Here is a 16893-nt window from a genome sequence, read left to right as displayed (position 1 = left end):
AGTGGGAAATACATAGCCATCCAAGCTTCCCTCAAAAAAATTGAAAAATCCAGAATACACCAGCTGTCTCTACACTTTAAAGAACTGGAGAATCAACAACAAATCAAACCAACGCCACACATCAGTAGGGAAATAATCAAGATTAGAGCAGAGACCAATGAGGTAGAAACTAGAGATACAGTAGAATGTATAAATGAAATTAGAAGCTTGCTTTCTGAAAGAATCAATATGATCAATTAAACATTGGCCACACTAATCCAAAAGAAAACAGAGAAAGCTCAAATTTATTAATTTTATTAAATTATGAATGCATAATAAAGTGCATAAAATGCAAAATAATAAAATTATGAAGAAAATTATGAAAATTATGAATGGGAGAGATCACAACTAACACCAAGGAAGTAGAAACAATCATCAGAAGTTACTATCAACAGTTATATGCCAATAAGTTAAGCAACCTAGATGAAATGGATGCATTCCTAGAAAACTATAAACTCCAAAAACTGAACCAGGAGACATTGACAACCTGAATAGACCGATATCCAGCAAGAGATTGAAGCAGTAATCAAAAACCTCCCAAAAAACAAGAGCCCAGGACCTGATGGATTCCCTGGGGAATTCTACCAAACTTTCAAAGAAAAAATAACACCTATTCTCCTGAAGCTATTTCAAAAAATTGAAGCAGAAGGAAAACTTCCAGACTCTTTTTATAAAGCCAGAATTACCCTGATTTCCAAACCAGGCAATGACCACACCAAAAAGGAGAATTTCAGACCAATATCACTGATGAATATGGTTGCTAAGATTCTCAACAAGATCCTAGCAAACAGGATCCAACAGCACATTGAAAAGATTATCCACCATGACCAGGTGGGATTCATCCCTGGGTTACAAGGATGATTCAACATTCTCAAATCAATCAATGTGATAGAACAAATCAATAAGAGAAGAGAGAATAACCACATGGTCCTCTCAATTGATGCAGAAAAGCATTTGACAAAATCCAGCATCTGTTCCTGATAAAAACGCTTCAAAGTATAGGACAGAGGGAACATTCCTGAACTTCATAAAATCTATCTATAAAAGACCCATAGCAAATATCATCCTCAATGGGAAAAAGCTCACAACCTTCCTGTTGAGATCAGAAACATGACAAGGATGCCCACGTTCAGCACTCTTCTTCAACACAGTATTAGAAGTCCTAGCAATGGCAATCAGACAACAAGCAGAAATAAAAGATATCCAAATTGGCATGAAGAAGTAAAACTTTCTCTCTTTGCAGATGAAATGATTCTTTATATGGAAAACCCCAAAGACTCCACCCCCAAACTACTAGAACTCATACAGCAATTCAGTAATGTGGCAGGATACAAAGTCAATGTGCAGAAATCAGTGGCTTTCTTATACAATAACAATAAAAATACAGAAAGGGAAATTAGAGAATCAATTCCATTTACTATAGCATCAAGAACCATAAGATACCTGGGCATAAACCTAACCAAAGAGGTAAAGGACCTGTACTCGAGGAACTACAGAACACTCATGAAAGAAATTGAAGAAGACACAAAAAGATGGAAGACTGTTCCATGCTCTTGGATTGGAAGAATAAATATTGTTAAAATGTCTATACTGCCTAGAGCAACCTATACTTTTAATGCCATTCCAATCAAAATTCCACTGGTATTTTTCAAAGAGCTGAAGCAAATAATCCTAAAATTTGTATGGAATCAGGAGAGACCCCGAATTGCTAAGGAAATGTTGAAACACAAAAACAAAACTGGCAGCATCACGTTACCTGATTTCAAGCTTTACTACAAAACTGTGATCACCAAAACAGCATGGTACTGGCATAAAAACAGACACATAGACCAGTGGAACAGAGTAGAGAGCCCAAATATGGACACTCAACTCTATGGTCAAATACTCTTTGACAAAACAGGAAAAAATATACAGTGGAGAAAAGACAGTCTCTTCAATAAATGGTGCTGGAAAACTGGACAGCTATAGGTAGAAGAATGAAACTCGACCATTCTCTTACACCGTACTCAAAGATAAACTCGAAATGGATAAAAGACCTCTACGTGAGACAGGAATCCATCAGAATCCTAGAGGAGAACATAAGCAGTAACCTCTTCAATATCAGCCACAGCAACTTCTTCACTATATGTCTCCAAAGGCAAAGGAAGCAAAAGCAAAAATGAACTTTTGGGACTTCATCAAGATCAAAAGCTTCTGCACAGTAAACAGTCAACAAAACAAAGAGGCAACCCACGGAATGGGAGAAGATATTCACAAATGACAGTTGGTTGATATCCAGACAAAAGGTTGATATTCAGGATCTATAAAGAACTCCTCAAACTCAACAGACACAAAACAGATAATCATATCAAAAAATGGGCAGAAGACATGAACAGACACTTCTTCAACGAAGACATACAAATGGCTATCAGACACATGAAAAAATGTTCATCATCACTAGCCATCAGGGAGATTCAAGTTAAAACAACATTGAGATACCACCTAACAGTTAGAATGGCCAAAATTAGCAAGACAGGAAACAACGTGTGTTGGAGAGGATGTGGAGAAAGGGGAACCCTCTTCCACTGTTGGTGGGAATGCAAGTTAGTGCAGCCACTTTGGAGAACAGTGTGGAGATTCCTGAAGAAATTAAAAATAGAGCTTCCCTATGACCCTGCATTTGCACTGCTGGGTATTTACCCCAAAGATACAGATGTAGTGAAAAGAAGGGCCATCTGTACCCCACTGTGTATAGCAGCAATGGCCACAGTCGCCAAACTGTGGAAAGAACCAAGATGTCCTTCAACGAATGAATGGATAAGGAAGATGTGGTCTATATACAGTATTATGCCTCCATCAGAAAGGATGAATACCCAACTTTTGTATCAACATGGACGGGACTGGAAACATGATGCTGAATGAAATAAATCAAGCACAGAGAGTCAATTATTATATGGTTTCACTTATTTGTGGAACATATTAAATAACATGGAGGACAAGGGGAGATGTAGAGGAAAAGGGAGTTGGGGGTAATTGGAAGGGGAGATGAACCATGAGAGACTATGGACTCTGAAAAACAATCTGAGGGTTTTGCAGGGGTGGGGGGTGGGATGTTGGGGGAGCCAGGTGGTGGGTATTAAGGAGGGCACATATTGAATGGAGCACTAGGTGTGGTGCAGAAACAATGAATTTTGTTATGCTGAAAAGAAAAAATTAATAAAAAAAACAAAAAAGAAAAAAGAAATTGGTGAAAGACATGAACAGACACTCCTCCAAAAAGACATACAAATGGCCAAAAGACACGAAAAAATGTTCAACATCACTTGGTATCAGGGAAATACAAATCAGAACCACAATGAGATACCACCTCACACCAGTCAGAACAGCTAAAATTAACAAGTCAGGAAACAAGAGATGCTGGCTAGGATGAGGAGAAACAGGAACCCCCCTACACTGTCAGTAGGTATGCCAGCAGAGATAGCTACCTTGGAAAACAGTATGGAGGTTCCTCAAAATGTTGAAAATAGAACTACCCTATGGCCCAGCAATCACACTACTGGGTATTTACCCTAAAGATACAAATGTAGTGATCCAAGGGGGCACGTGCACCTGAATGTTTACAGCAGCAATGTTCACAATAGCCAAACTATGGAAAGAATCTAGATGTTCATTGACAGATGAATGGATAAAGAAGATGTGTTGCTGCATAATATATATATATTATGCATCCACATAAAAGATGTGGATCACTAATTCTTTCTTCTGCCTCATTGATCCTAGCAGTGAGAGCCTCCGTTTTTGATTGCACCTCATTAATAGCTTTTTTGATTTCAACTTGGTTAGATTTTAGTTCTTTAATTTCTCCAGAAAGGGCTTTTATATCTCCAGAGAGGGTTTCTCTAATATCTTCCATGCCTTTTTCGAGCCCGGCTAGAACGTTCAGAATCATCATTCTGAACTCTTTATCTGACATATTACCAATGTCTGTGTTGATTAGGTCCCTAGCCTTTGGTACTGCCTCTTGTACCACAAAAAGAAATGAAATCTTGCCAAAATTAACAGGACAATAAACAAGTGTCAGAGAGGATGAGGAGAAAGGGGAACCCTCTTAACCGTTGGTGGGAATGCAAGTTGGTGTAGCCACTTTGGAAAACAGTGTGGAGATTCATTAAGAAACTAAAAATAGAGCTACCCTATGACCCTGCAATTGTACTACTGGGTATTTACCCCAAAGATACAGATGTAGTGAAAAGAAGGGCCATCTGTACCCCAATGTTTATAGCAGCAATGGCCACGGTCGCCAAACTGTGGAAAGAACCAAGATGCCCCACAATGGACAAATGGAAAAGGAAGATGTGGTCCATATACACTATGGAGTATTATGCCTCTATCAGAAAGGATGAATACTCAACTTTTGTATCAACATGGATGGGACTGAAGGAGATTATGCTGAGTGAAATAAGTCAAGCAGAAAGAGTGAATTATTATATGGTTTCATTTACTTGTGGAACATAAGGTATAAGACAGAGGACATTGGGTGAAGGAGAGAAGTGAGTTGGGGGAAACTGGAGGGGGAGATGAACCATGAGAGACTGTGGACTCTGAGGAACAAACTGAGGGTTTTGGAGGGGAGGGGTATGGGTGTTGGGAAGGCCTGGTGGGTTTTTTTTTCCATTTTATTTTATTTTATTTCTTTTCAGTATTAAGGAGGGCACATATTGCATGGAGCATGGGGTGTGGTGGATACACAATGAATCTTTGAACACTGAAAAAATAAAATGAAATTTGAAAAAAAAAGAAAAAAATATAATAAAGTTGGGATATTCTGTATTTTCCCTTTTACTCTTAACTGTTTCAGAAACTGTCCATCGGGGTACCTGGGTGGTTCAGTGGGTTAAAGCCTCTACCTTTTGCTCAGGTCATGATCCCAGGGTCCTGGGATCGAGCCCTGCATCAGGCTCCCTACTCAGCAAGGAGTCTGCTTCACCCTCTCTCTCTGCCTGCCTCTCTGCCTACCTCTCTGCCTACTTGTGACCTCTCTCTATCAAATAAATAAATAAAATATTTTTTAAAAAAAGAAAGAAACTGTCCATCAAATATGGGGTAAAGTGTAATTAAAAGAAAATACAGGGGGAGGAGTCAAGATGGCAAAGAAGTAGCAGCCTGAGACTACATCAGGTAGCAGGAGATCAGCTCGATAGCTTATCTAAACATTACAAACAACCTACAAATCCAATGGGAGATCGAAGAGAAGAAGAACAGCAATTCTAGAAACAGAAAATCAACCACTTTCTGAAAGGTAGGACTGGCAAAGAAGTGAATCTAAAACAATGGGAAGATAGAGCGGGGGAGGGGCTGGCTCCCGGCAAGCGGCGGAGGAACGGAGCACAAAATCAGGACTTTCAAAAGTCTGTTCCACTGAGGGACATTGCTCCAGAGGCTAAACCGGGCTAAAGCCCACGCAGGGTCAGTGTGGCCCCAAGTCCGACAGGGTCACAGAAGGATCAGGGGTCGGAATGTTGCAGAGCTCGCAGGTGTTAGAACGGAGAAGCCGGCTACAGAGACAGAGCCGAGGACTGAACTCTCAGCTCGCGGTTACCTTGAACTGGTTGCAGGCTGGGTGAGCTCAGAGCACAGCTGGAGGCTGGGGATATGGGAGTGATTGGGTGCTGTCCTCTGTGGGCGCACTGAGGAGTGGGGCCCTGGGTTCTCACCTCCTCCAGGCCGGAGACTGGGAGGCCGCCATTTTCATTCCTGTCCTCCAGAACTCTATGGAAAGCATTCAGGGAACAGAAGCTCCCAAAAGCGAACCTGAGCAGATTACATATTCCGGCCCCCCGTAAGGGTGGTGCAGTTCCGCCTCGGGCAAAGACACTTGAGAGTCACTACAACAGGCCCCTCCCCCAGAAGATCAACAAAATATCCAGCCAGGACGAAGTTCATCTATCAAGGAAAGCAGGTTCAATACCTAAGACAGCAGTGGAATTCCAGAGGAGGAGAAAGCAAAGCACGGAACTCATAGCTTTCTCCCCATGATTCTTTAGTCTTGCGGTTAATTCAATTTTTTTTTCAATTTTTTTCTTTCTTTTTTCTTCTTCTGCTAAATTTTTTAAAAACGTTTACCCTTTTCTTTTTTTAACGTTTTTGACTAGTTTATCTAAAATATATATTTTTTCTTTCTTTTTTATATATTTTTTTTATTTGTTTTATTTTTAAATTGTTTTCTTTTTTTTTCTGAACCTCTTTTTATCCCCTTTCTCACCCCCCACAGTTTGGGGTCTCTTCTGATTTGGTTACAGCACATTTTTCTGGGGTCTTTCCCACTCTTTTAGTATTTTATTTGATCCTTCATATCCTCTAATCTGGACAAAATGACAAGGCTGAAAAAATCACCACAAACAAAAGAACAAGAGGCAGTACCAAAGGCTAGGGACCTAATCAACACAGACATTGGTAATATGTCAGATAAAGAGTTCAGAATGATGATTCTGAACGTTCTAGCCGGGCTCGAAAAAGGCATGGAAGATATTAGAGAAACACTCTCTGGAGATATAAAAGCCCTTTCTGGAGAAATTAAAGAACTAAAATCTAACCAAGTTGAAATCAAAAAAGCTATTAATGAGGTGCAATCAAAAATGGAGTCTCTCACTGCTAGGATCAATGAAGCAGAAGAAAGAATTAGTGATATAGAAGACCAAATGACAGAGAATAAAGAAGCCAAGCAAAAGAGGGAGAAACAGCTACGGGACCACGAGGGGAGAAATCGAGAGATAAGTGACACCGTAAGACAAAACAACATTAGAATAATTGGGATTTCAGAAGAAGAAAGAGAGAGGGGAGCAGAAGGTCTATTGGAGAGAACTTTCCTAACATGGCAAAGGGAACAAGCATCAAAATCCAGGAGGTGCAGAGAACCCCCCTCAAAGTCAACAAGAATAGGTCCACACCCCATCACCTAATAGTAAAATTTACAAGTCTTAGTGACAAAGAGAAAATCCTGAAAGCAGCCCAGGAAAAGAAGTCTGTAACATACAATGGTAAAAATATTAGATTGGCAACAGACTTATCCACAGAGACCTGGCAGGCCAGAAAGAGCTGGCATGATGTATTCAGAGCACTAAATGAGGAAGACATGCAGCCAAGAATACTCTATCCAACTAGGCTATCATTGAAAATAGAAGGAGAGATAAAAAGCTTCCAGGACAAACAAAAACTGAAAGAATTTGCAAACACCAAACCAGCTCTACAGGAAATATTGAAAGGGGTCCTCTGAGCAAAGAGAGAGCCTAAACGTAGTAGATCAGAAAGGTACAGAGACAATATACAGTAACAGTCACCTTACAGGCTAATAGTGGCACTAAATTCATATCTCTCAATAGTTACCCTGAATGTTAATGGGCTAAATGCCCCAATCAAAAGACACAGGGTATCAGAATGGAAAAAAAAAAACCCATCATTATGTTGCCTACAAGAAACTAATTTTAGATGCGAAGACACCTCCAGATTTAAAGTAACGGAGTGGAAAACAATTTACCATGCTAATGGGCATCAGAAGAAAGCTGGGGTGGCAATCCTTATATCAGATCAATTAGATTTTAAGCCAAAGACTATAATAAGAGTTGAGGAAAGACATTATAACATACTCAAAGGGTCTGTCCAACAAGAAGATCTAACAATTTTAAATATCTATGCCCCTAACGTGGGAGCAGCCAACTATATAAACCAATTAATAACAAAATCAAAGAAATTCATTGACAATAATACAATAATAGTAGGGGACTTTAACACTCCCCTCACTGAAACGGACAGATCATCCAAGCAAAAGATCAACAAGGAAATAAAGGCCTTAAATGACACACTGGACCAGATGGACATCACAGATCTATTCAGAACATTTCATCCCAAAGCAACAGAATACACATTCTTCTTTAGTGCACATGGAACATTCTCCAGAATAGATCACATCCTGGGTCACAAATCAGGTCTCAACCAGTATCAAAAGATTAGGATCATTCCCTGCATATTTTCAGACCACAACGCTCTGAAGCTAGAACTCAATCACAAGAGGAAAGCTGGAAAGAACCCAAATACATGGAGACTAAACAGCATCCTTCTAAAGAATGAATGGGTCAACAAGGAAATTAAAGAAGAATTGAAAAAATTCATGGAAACAAATGATAACGAAAACACAATGGTTCAAAATCTGTGGGACACAGCAAAGGCAGTCCTGAGAGGAAAATATATCGTGGTACAAGACTTTCTCAAGAAACAAGAAAGGTCTCAAGTACACAACTTAACCCTACACGTAAAGGAGCTGGAGAAAGAACAAGAAAGAAACCCTAAACCCAGCAGGAGAAGAGAAATCATAAAGATCACAGCAGAAATCAATGAAATAGAAACCAAAAAAAACAATAGAAAAAATCAATGAAACTAGGAGCTGGTTCTTGGAAAGAATCAATAAGATTGATAAACCCCTGGCCAGACTCATCAGAAAGAAAAGAGAAAGGACCCAAATAAATAAAATCATGAATGAAAGAGGAGAGATCACAACAAACACCAAAGAAATACAGACAATTATAAGAACATACTATGAGCAACTCTACACCAACAAATTGGACAATCTGGAAGAAATGGATGCATTCCTAGAGACATATAAACTACCACAACTGAACCAGGAAGAAATAGAAAACCTGAACAGGCCCATAACCAGTAAGGAGATTGAAACAGTCATCAAAAGTCTCTAAACAAACAAAAGTCCAGGGCCAGACGGCTTCCCAGGGGAATTCTACCAAACATTTAAAGAAGAACTCATTCCTATTCTCCTGAAACTGTTCCAAAAATAGAAATGGAAGGAAAACTTCAAAACTCATTTTATGAGGCCAGCATCACCTTGATCCCAAAACCAGACAAGGATCCCACCAAAAAAGAAAACTACAGACCAATATCCTTGATGAACACAGACGCAAAAATTCTCAGCAAAATACTAGCCAATAGGATTCAACAGTACATTAAAAGGATTATTCACCACGATCAAGTGGGATTTATTCCAGGGCTGCAGGGTTGGTTCAACATCCGTAAATCAATCAATGTGATAGAACACGTTAATAAAAGAAAGAACAAGAACCATATAATACTCTCCATAGATGCTGAAAAAGCATTTGACAAAGTACAGCATCCCTTCCTGATCAAAACTCTTCAAAGTGTAGGGATAGAGGGCACATACCTCAATATTATCAAAGCCATCTATGAAAAACCCACCGCAAATATCATTCTCAATGGAGAAAAACTGAAAGCTTTTCCGTTAAGGTCAGGAACATGGCAGGGATGTCCATTATCATCACTGCTATTCAACATAGTACTAGAAGTCCTAGCCTCAGCAATCAGACAACAAAAAGAAATTAAAGGCATCCAAAATCAATGCACAGAAATCAGTTGCATTTCTCTACACCTACAAGAAGACAGAAGAAAGAGAAATTAAGGAGTCAATCCCATTTACAATTGCACCCAAAACTATAAGATACCTAGGAATAAACCTAACCAAAGAGGCTAAGAATCTATATGCAGAAAACTATAAAGTACTCATGAAAGAAATTGAGGAAGACACAAAGAAATGGAAAAATGTTCCATGCTCCTGGATTGGAAGAATAAATATTGTGAAAATGTCTATGCTACCTAAAACAATCTACACATTTAATGCAATCCCTATCAAAATACCATCCATTTTTTTCAAAGAAATGGAACAAATAATCCTAAAATTTATATGGAATCAGAAAAGACCTTGAATAGCCAAAGGAATATTGAAAAAGAAAGCCAAAGTGTGTGGCATCACAATTCCAGACTCCAAGCTCTATTACAAAGCTGTCATCATCAAGACAGCATGGTACTGGCACAAAAACAGACACATAGATCAATGGAACAGAATAGAGAGCCCAGAAATAGACCCTCAACTCTATGGTCAACTAATCTTCGACAAAGCAGGAAAGAATGTCCAATAGAAAAAAGACAGCCTCTTCAATAAACGGTGCTGGGAAAATTGGACAGCCACTTGCAGAAAAATGAAATTGGACCACTTCCTTACACCACACACGAAAATAGACTCCAAATGGATGAAGGACCTCAATGTGAGAAAGGAATCCATCAAAATCCTTGAGGAGAACACAGGCAGCAACCTCTTCAACCTCAGCCACAGCAACATCTTCCTAGGAACATCGGCAAAGGCAAGGGAAGCAAGGGCAAAAATGAACTATTGGGATTTCATCAAGATCAAAATCTTCTGCACAGCAAAGGAAACAGTTAACAAAACCAAAAGACAACTGGCAGAATGGGAGAAGATATTTGCAAACGACATCTCAGATAAAGGGCTAGTACCCAAAATCTATAAGGAACTTAGCAAACTCAACACCCAAAGAACAAACAATCCAATCAAGAAATGGGCAGAGGACATGAACAGACATTTCTGCAAAGAAGATATCCAGATGGCCAACAGACACATGAAAAAGTCCTCCACATCACTCGCCATCAGGGAAATACAAATCAAAACCACAATGAGATATCACCTCACACCAGTCAGAATGGCTAAAATTAACAAGTCAGGAAATGACAGATGCTGGCGAGGATGTGGAGAAAGGGGAACCCTCCTCCACTGTTGGTGGGAATGCAAGCTGGTGCAACCACTCTGGAAAACAGCATGGAGGTTCCTCAAAATGTTGAAAATAGAACTACCCTATGACCCAGCAATTGCACTACTGGGTATTTACCCTAAAGATACAAACGCTGTGATCCGAAGGGGCATGTGTACCCGAATGTTTATAGCAGCAATGTCTACAATAGCCAAACTATGGAAAGAACCTAGATGTCCATCAACAGATGAATGGATAAAGAAGATGTGGTATATATACACAATGGAATACTCTGCAGCCATCAAAAGAAATGAACTCTTGTCATTTCCGATGATGTAGATGGAACTAGAACATATCATGCTTAGTGAAATAAGTCAGTCGGAGAAAGACAACTATCATATGATCTCCCTGATATGAGGACGTGGAGATGCAACATGGGGGGTTGGGGATAGGAGAAGAATAAATGAAACAAGATGGGATTGGGAGGGAGACAAACCATAAATGACTCTTAATCTCTCAAAACAAACTGGGGGTTGCTGAGGGGAGGTGGGGTTGGGAGAGGGGGAGGGGTTCTGGACATTGGGGAGGGTATGTGCTATGGTGAGTGCTGTGAAGTGACCTGGCGATTCACAGACCTGTACCCCTGGGGATAAAAATACATTATATGTTTATAAAAAAAGAAAAAGAAAAAGAAAGGATGAATACCCAACTTTTGTAGCAACGTGGACGGGACTGGAAGTGATGATGCTGAGTGAAATAATTCAAGCAGAGAGAGTCAATTATCATTTGGTTTCACTTATTTGTGGAGCATAACAAATGACATGGAGGACATTGGGAGATGGAGAGGAGAAGGAAGTTGAGGAAAATTGGAAGGGGAGGCCAACAATAAGAGACTATGGACTCTGAAAAACAACCTGAGGGTTTTGAAGGGACGGGGGTGGGAGGTTGGGGGAATCAGGTGTTGGGTAATAGGGAGGGCACGTATTGCATGGAGCACTGGGTGTTGTGCAAAAACAATGAATACTGTTACACTGAAAAAATAAATAAATAAATTTTTTTTAAAAAGTAAGTACAGAATAATATGTATGTGACATAAATTTTTGACATGCAAAAAAATTTTGAAACTACTTTAGTTTTCTTTATCCATGTTTTAATGGAACAATTTTAACAACATATATGTTTTAATTCCAAGGCTATCGATTGGTCTGGAAAGTTTGACAAGCGAATATTCTGTACATGTTTACCATCTATAAAATGATTACTTTAAAAAATTTCACTTCATGGGACACCTGGCTGGCTCATTTGGTAGAGCATGTGACACTAAATCTCATGGTTGTGAGTTTGAACTTCACAGGGGGATAGAGATTACTTAAATTTTTTTTTTTACAAATAAAATGTTTTTAAAAAAAGAAAAAATATTAAATCCTTAGCCTCCTTCACTAGGTGTTTTATGTATGTGATGAATCACTGAATTCTACTCCTGAAGCCAATATTATACTGTATGTAATACATGAGAGGTCTCTCGTGTATGAAAATGGACTCTGCCACCCAGATTTCCAGGCTTTGTCCACTCAGTTTACACACAGTGCCTCAGCCTGAAAGTTCCCATACTAGTATAGGCATTGCCCTCAGGAGGATAGCACCAAAGGAGAAGCTCAGGCAGGCCCTGAAATGGTCTCAGAGCATTAGAGAAGGGAACGCTGGAGATGAATAGCATTCATGTACAGTCTGATAAACAGAAATGTTAGTAGCTTATTAATAAGGAGAATTTTAATAGATAATTGATTAAGTAAGTATTGGAAATGCCAAAGGGAATATACATAATTCTTGATTTTCTGAATTTAATGCTATCAATCCCAGATATCAACAGGACAAATCAAATGATATCCCAAGACTCTAAATTTTGCTATGAAAGAGGGACATTAGAAAAAGGGATGTTGTGACCTACTAATATATAAAGAAAGCTTGGAGTTTTAGGTACCTGCAATGTGCCTTGCTGACTATACAGTGCCACTTAAATCAACTCATAAAACTACTCTCTGGCTAACAGTGTCCTCTCTCCTTCTATAGACAAAAAAACTTCTATAGAAATGCTGTGGAGTGAAAGAGGATAATGTGATCCATACCATGGATGATAAGGAAAGTGTGATCCACACAGGGATGCCAACACCCCCTCACTCATCTTAGTAAGAAATCATCCAAGCTCTTACATGAGCACAGGTATTGCAATTTACCTAGGAAATCCTATTATTTGGTGGAGTTTCAGATATTCTTTTCTTGAGTTATGTTTTTCAGCTAAGTAATTTTAAAAGCCTCTCCATCACAACTGACTAGAAAATAAGTGAGCAAATATAAAAATATTGCTAAAGTCCATCATTATATTATTGTTTAGTGAGCAGAATTAATACATTTCCATTTAGACATAAGAAGGTGCAAAATACCTTCTTATGTCTAAATGGAAATGTATTAATTCTGTTAATTAGGACAAAGATCCTAATGTCAGAAATAGATATCCTTAAATATATATGCTTTTGTGTATCTTTTTAATGATCTCCTAAATCTGGAGATCTTCTGTAGATAAAGTAGAAAATATGTAATTAGTCCATCTAATTGAGACAAAGACTTTCTGTAAAGAAAATATTAGTTCAATCTTAATTATCCAAAATTCCTAGATTTCTTGTGTGATCATACTTTTTTGAGTGATCTTGTGAAAGTCCTTCAGAAATCTGAGTTCAGGACATCTAGATGGCTCAGTGGGTTGACTACCAAACTCTTGATTTGAGTTGATGTCATGGTCTCAGGGTTGTGGGACTGAATGCTTCATGGGACTCCACACTAGGCAAGGAGTTTGCCTGAGATTCTCTCTCTCTCTCTCTTTCTCTATCTAAATAAATCATTACAAAAAAAAAAAGAGAGAAAGAAAGAAATCCCAGCTCATTTGTAAAATATTACCTACTTCTATATCTACCTTTGAGACTTAAAGGTAATAACTATGAGTACTTTAAACTACAGTTCATTTCTTTTTCTTCCCCCTCCCTTTACAGGTCAGAGCTCTTAAATATCACAACCAGTTGAAAAGCCAGCTTATACACTGATCCCCTGCTGTAACTCCACTTAAAGCAATTCGATGGAAATAGGGTATCTCTTCTAGAGAAGCCTTCAGGGAAGAAAACTGGGAGTTTCCAACACTTGGCACTCCCAGGCTTTCTTGCCTTCACATTCAAACTTCAAAAGGAGCATGCTCACTTACCTGTACTGAACTCAAGTGCATTTCTAAAATTTGGCACAATATATAATGCAGTCCCTAGGTGAACTTTAATAGGTAGGGTGGTTAGCACTGTTTTCAGGCTTTCTTGGAGACAGGACAAAAGAGACTCACACTGCTTCAGAAGAGACTCTGATCGACATCAGAAGGAACCTCCTGACATAGGAGTTGTTACACCCAGATGAGAAAGACAAAAAAGGAGATAGGATACCTTCTTTCATTTGAAAAGAATTTAAAAGTGAAATGACATAAATCAAAGAAGACTCGTTATAGACCAATGGTAGAAGGGTTGATCTTTCAAGGTGTTCTCTTGAACCTACTACTCAATTTCTGGACCAATAAACTCCCCTTCTTAATAGTTAACATCCAACAAAGCCACCATGCCTTAATAGCAATCAGCAGAAATGCATTATAATTTTGATGCCGGTTTTTATGCCAAAGTCACTGAATTGGTTTCATGTATATACCCATGTATAGGATGAGTTAAGGATGTCCCAAGAAAGTTATGCTTTCTAAATCACCTCTTCCTGTTCATTCTTTAATATGGCAGAAGGATGCCACATGCTTTTTTTCTCAGCTTCCTCATGGCTGTCTTCATTTCAGCATTTCTGAGTGTGTAGATGAGAGGGTTCAACATTGGAGTGATCACTGTGTAAAAGACAGAGAACACTTTATCCACAGAGAAGCTGCAGAAAGGCCTCAGGTAGATGAAAACACATGGCACAAAGATCAGGCTGACCACTGTTAGGTGGGAGGCACAGGTAGAGAGTGCCTTGCTCTGGCCTTGGCGGAAGCGAGTTCTGAGGGTGATCAGGATGATGGCATAAGAGAATAGCAAGACCAAGAAACAAACGAGAGATAGCAGACCACTGTTTGAGACCATCAGCACTTCTACTACATATGTGTCCATGCACGGTAGCTTGATGACCTGTGGGACATCACAGTAGAAGTTGTCCAGTTCATTGGGGCCACAGAAGGGCAGCTGGATCACCAGCACGACCTGTGTGATAGAGTGAATGAATCCCCCACACCAACAGGCAAAAACCAACTGAAAGCACAGCTGGCGGTTCATGACTGTCAGGTAGTGCAAAGGATTACATATGGCAACATATCTATCAAAGGCCATGACTGTCAGCAGAAACATCTCACTGGCTCCCAGAAAGTGCAAGAAGTAGATCTGGGCCAAGCATCCTGAAAAAGAGATGATCTTCCTTTTCTGTAGAAAATCTCCTAACATCTTAGGCACAGTAACACAGCTCAGGCATAGGTCAATGAAGGACAGATGGCCCAAAAAATAGTACATAGGAGATTGGAGCAGGCGGGCATCAGCTCGCACTGTCACCATTATCAGAAGGTTTCCCAGAACAACAGTCACATAAAATAACAAAAATATTAGGAAGAGAAACAGCTGTAGCTCCCAGGAGGATGAAAGGCCCAGAAGAACAAATTCTGTCACCTTGGAATCATTTCTTTTTTTCATCAAGTCAAGAATACCAAGTGACCTAGAGAAAAAAAGAATCAAATTGGAAATGGCAATATATGTGAGTTACAAGATTTTGAGATTATGTTTATAGAATTATACTCCAAGATGAAAAACGTAAGTTCTGTGAGATAGGAAATATACATTCCTGTATAAGTTGAATGAGGAAGTTTGCATACCTTCTGACCCTTCCTATAATACTTTTAAGTTTCACTTGCAGCAAACTAGGAAGGGAGGGAGACAATGAACTGGGCATGATTTGATGAGAACATGAAAATCATTCCATTCTTTTTAAAAGATTTTATTTATTTATTTGACAGACAGAGCTCACAAGTCAGCACCAAGACAGGCGGGGGGGGGGGGGGGGAGCAAGCTGAGCTTGCTCACTCAACTGAGCAGAGCCTGATGCGGGGCTCAATTCCAGGACCCTGAGATCATAACCTGAGCTGAAGGCAGAGGCTTTAACCCACTGAGCCACCCAGGTGCCCTCATTTCATTTTTTTTAAGAGACAAAATTGTAACCTCTAAGAGCAAGTGTTCTGGAATGAAGTATCTAGACCGATGCCCAGCTCTACTACTCACCAATGCAGTGACATCAAGCAAGGTATCAAACCTGAGTTTTATTGTTTATTCAATCTAATATAGGGATAATAATATCTTCCAAGGTTGTTTTGAGAATCAAATACAATCTGTTCATGAACAAAATACACTTGCATAAAAAATGACTTAAATCTCTGAAAGTAACACAACATTTCTTTTGTTTGTTTTCAAGATTTATTTATTTATTTGAGACAGAAAGAGTTGGGGGAAATGTCCAGAGGGAGAAGGAGAGAATCTCAAGGCAACTTCATGCAGAGCTCAGAGCCTGAGCCCATACCAGGAGTTAGATGCTTAACCAACTTGAGTCACCCAGGGCCCAGAGGCAGTATTTATTCATCTTTGTACTCACACCACAATGCTTACTGCATGATAATTTATCATATTGAAAGAAGAATGCTTTTACTATAAATCACTATGATGTACAAAAGTTAGAAACTATTAAGAACACACAAATTAGGAAACAAATCACTTAGGAGAAGAAGGGGAAAATGAAGGGGTGGAAATCAGAGGGTGAGACAAGTCATGAGAGACTATAAACTCCGAGAAAAAAACAGGGTTTTAAAGGGGAGGTGGGTGGGGGGATGGATTTGCCCAGTGATGGGTATTAAGAAGGGCACGTATTGCATATTATATGCAATTATATGCAAACTGCGTATTATATGCAAACAATGAATCTTGGAATACTACATCTAAAGCTAATGTTATATATATAGTGACTAACATTACATTTTAAAAAATCATTTAGAAAAGATAGGAAGCTCATGTTCCTTGCATTTATTTATCCCAGGTGATGGAAGATGGGAATTTTGTAGAGAATAGGCAAGAGAAAATAAAATATTTATCTCTAAAGTTAAAGAAATCATTGGACTCAAGATAAGTATAACAGTGGCTTCAACACACAAAAGAAGCTC

At 39.1% G+C, this 16893-nt stretch overlaps 1 protein-coding gene across 1 annotated transcript; it reads right to left on the bottom strand.

Annotated features, from left to right (window-relative positions):
* Positions 1-8234: 8234 nt before the first annotated feature.
* On the bottom strand, positions 8235-15403 carry LOC123944616 (olfactory receptor 4Q3; the record flags this gene model as incomplete). The annotated part of the gene is made up of 2 exons (XM_046009880.1): positions 14461-15403; positions 8235-8245 (listed from the first exon to the last, which is right to left on the bottom strand). Coding segments are annotated over exons 1-2 (933 nt in total), but the record flags the coding sequence as incomplete, so codon positions are not given.
* Between the last annotated feature and the right edge of the window lie 1490 nt (positions 15404-16893).

Source organism: Meles meles, chromosome 6 (assembly GCF_922984935.1).
Source record: "Meles meles chromosome 6, mMelMel3.1 paternal haplotype, whole genome shotgun sequence".
Taxonomy (NCBI): Eukaryota; Metazoa; Chordata; class Mammalia; order Carnivora; family Mustelidae; genus Meles; species Meles meles.
Note: the sequence above shows the minus strand (reverse complement) of the source record. Positions and strands in the feature narration are given on the sequence as shown.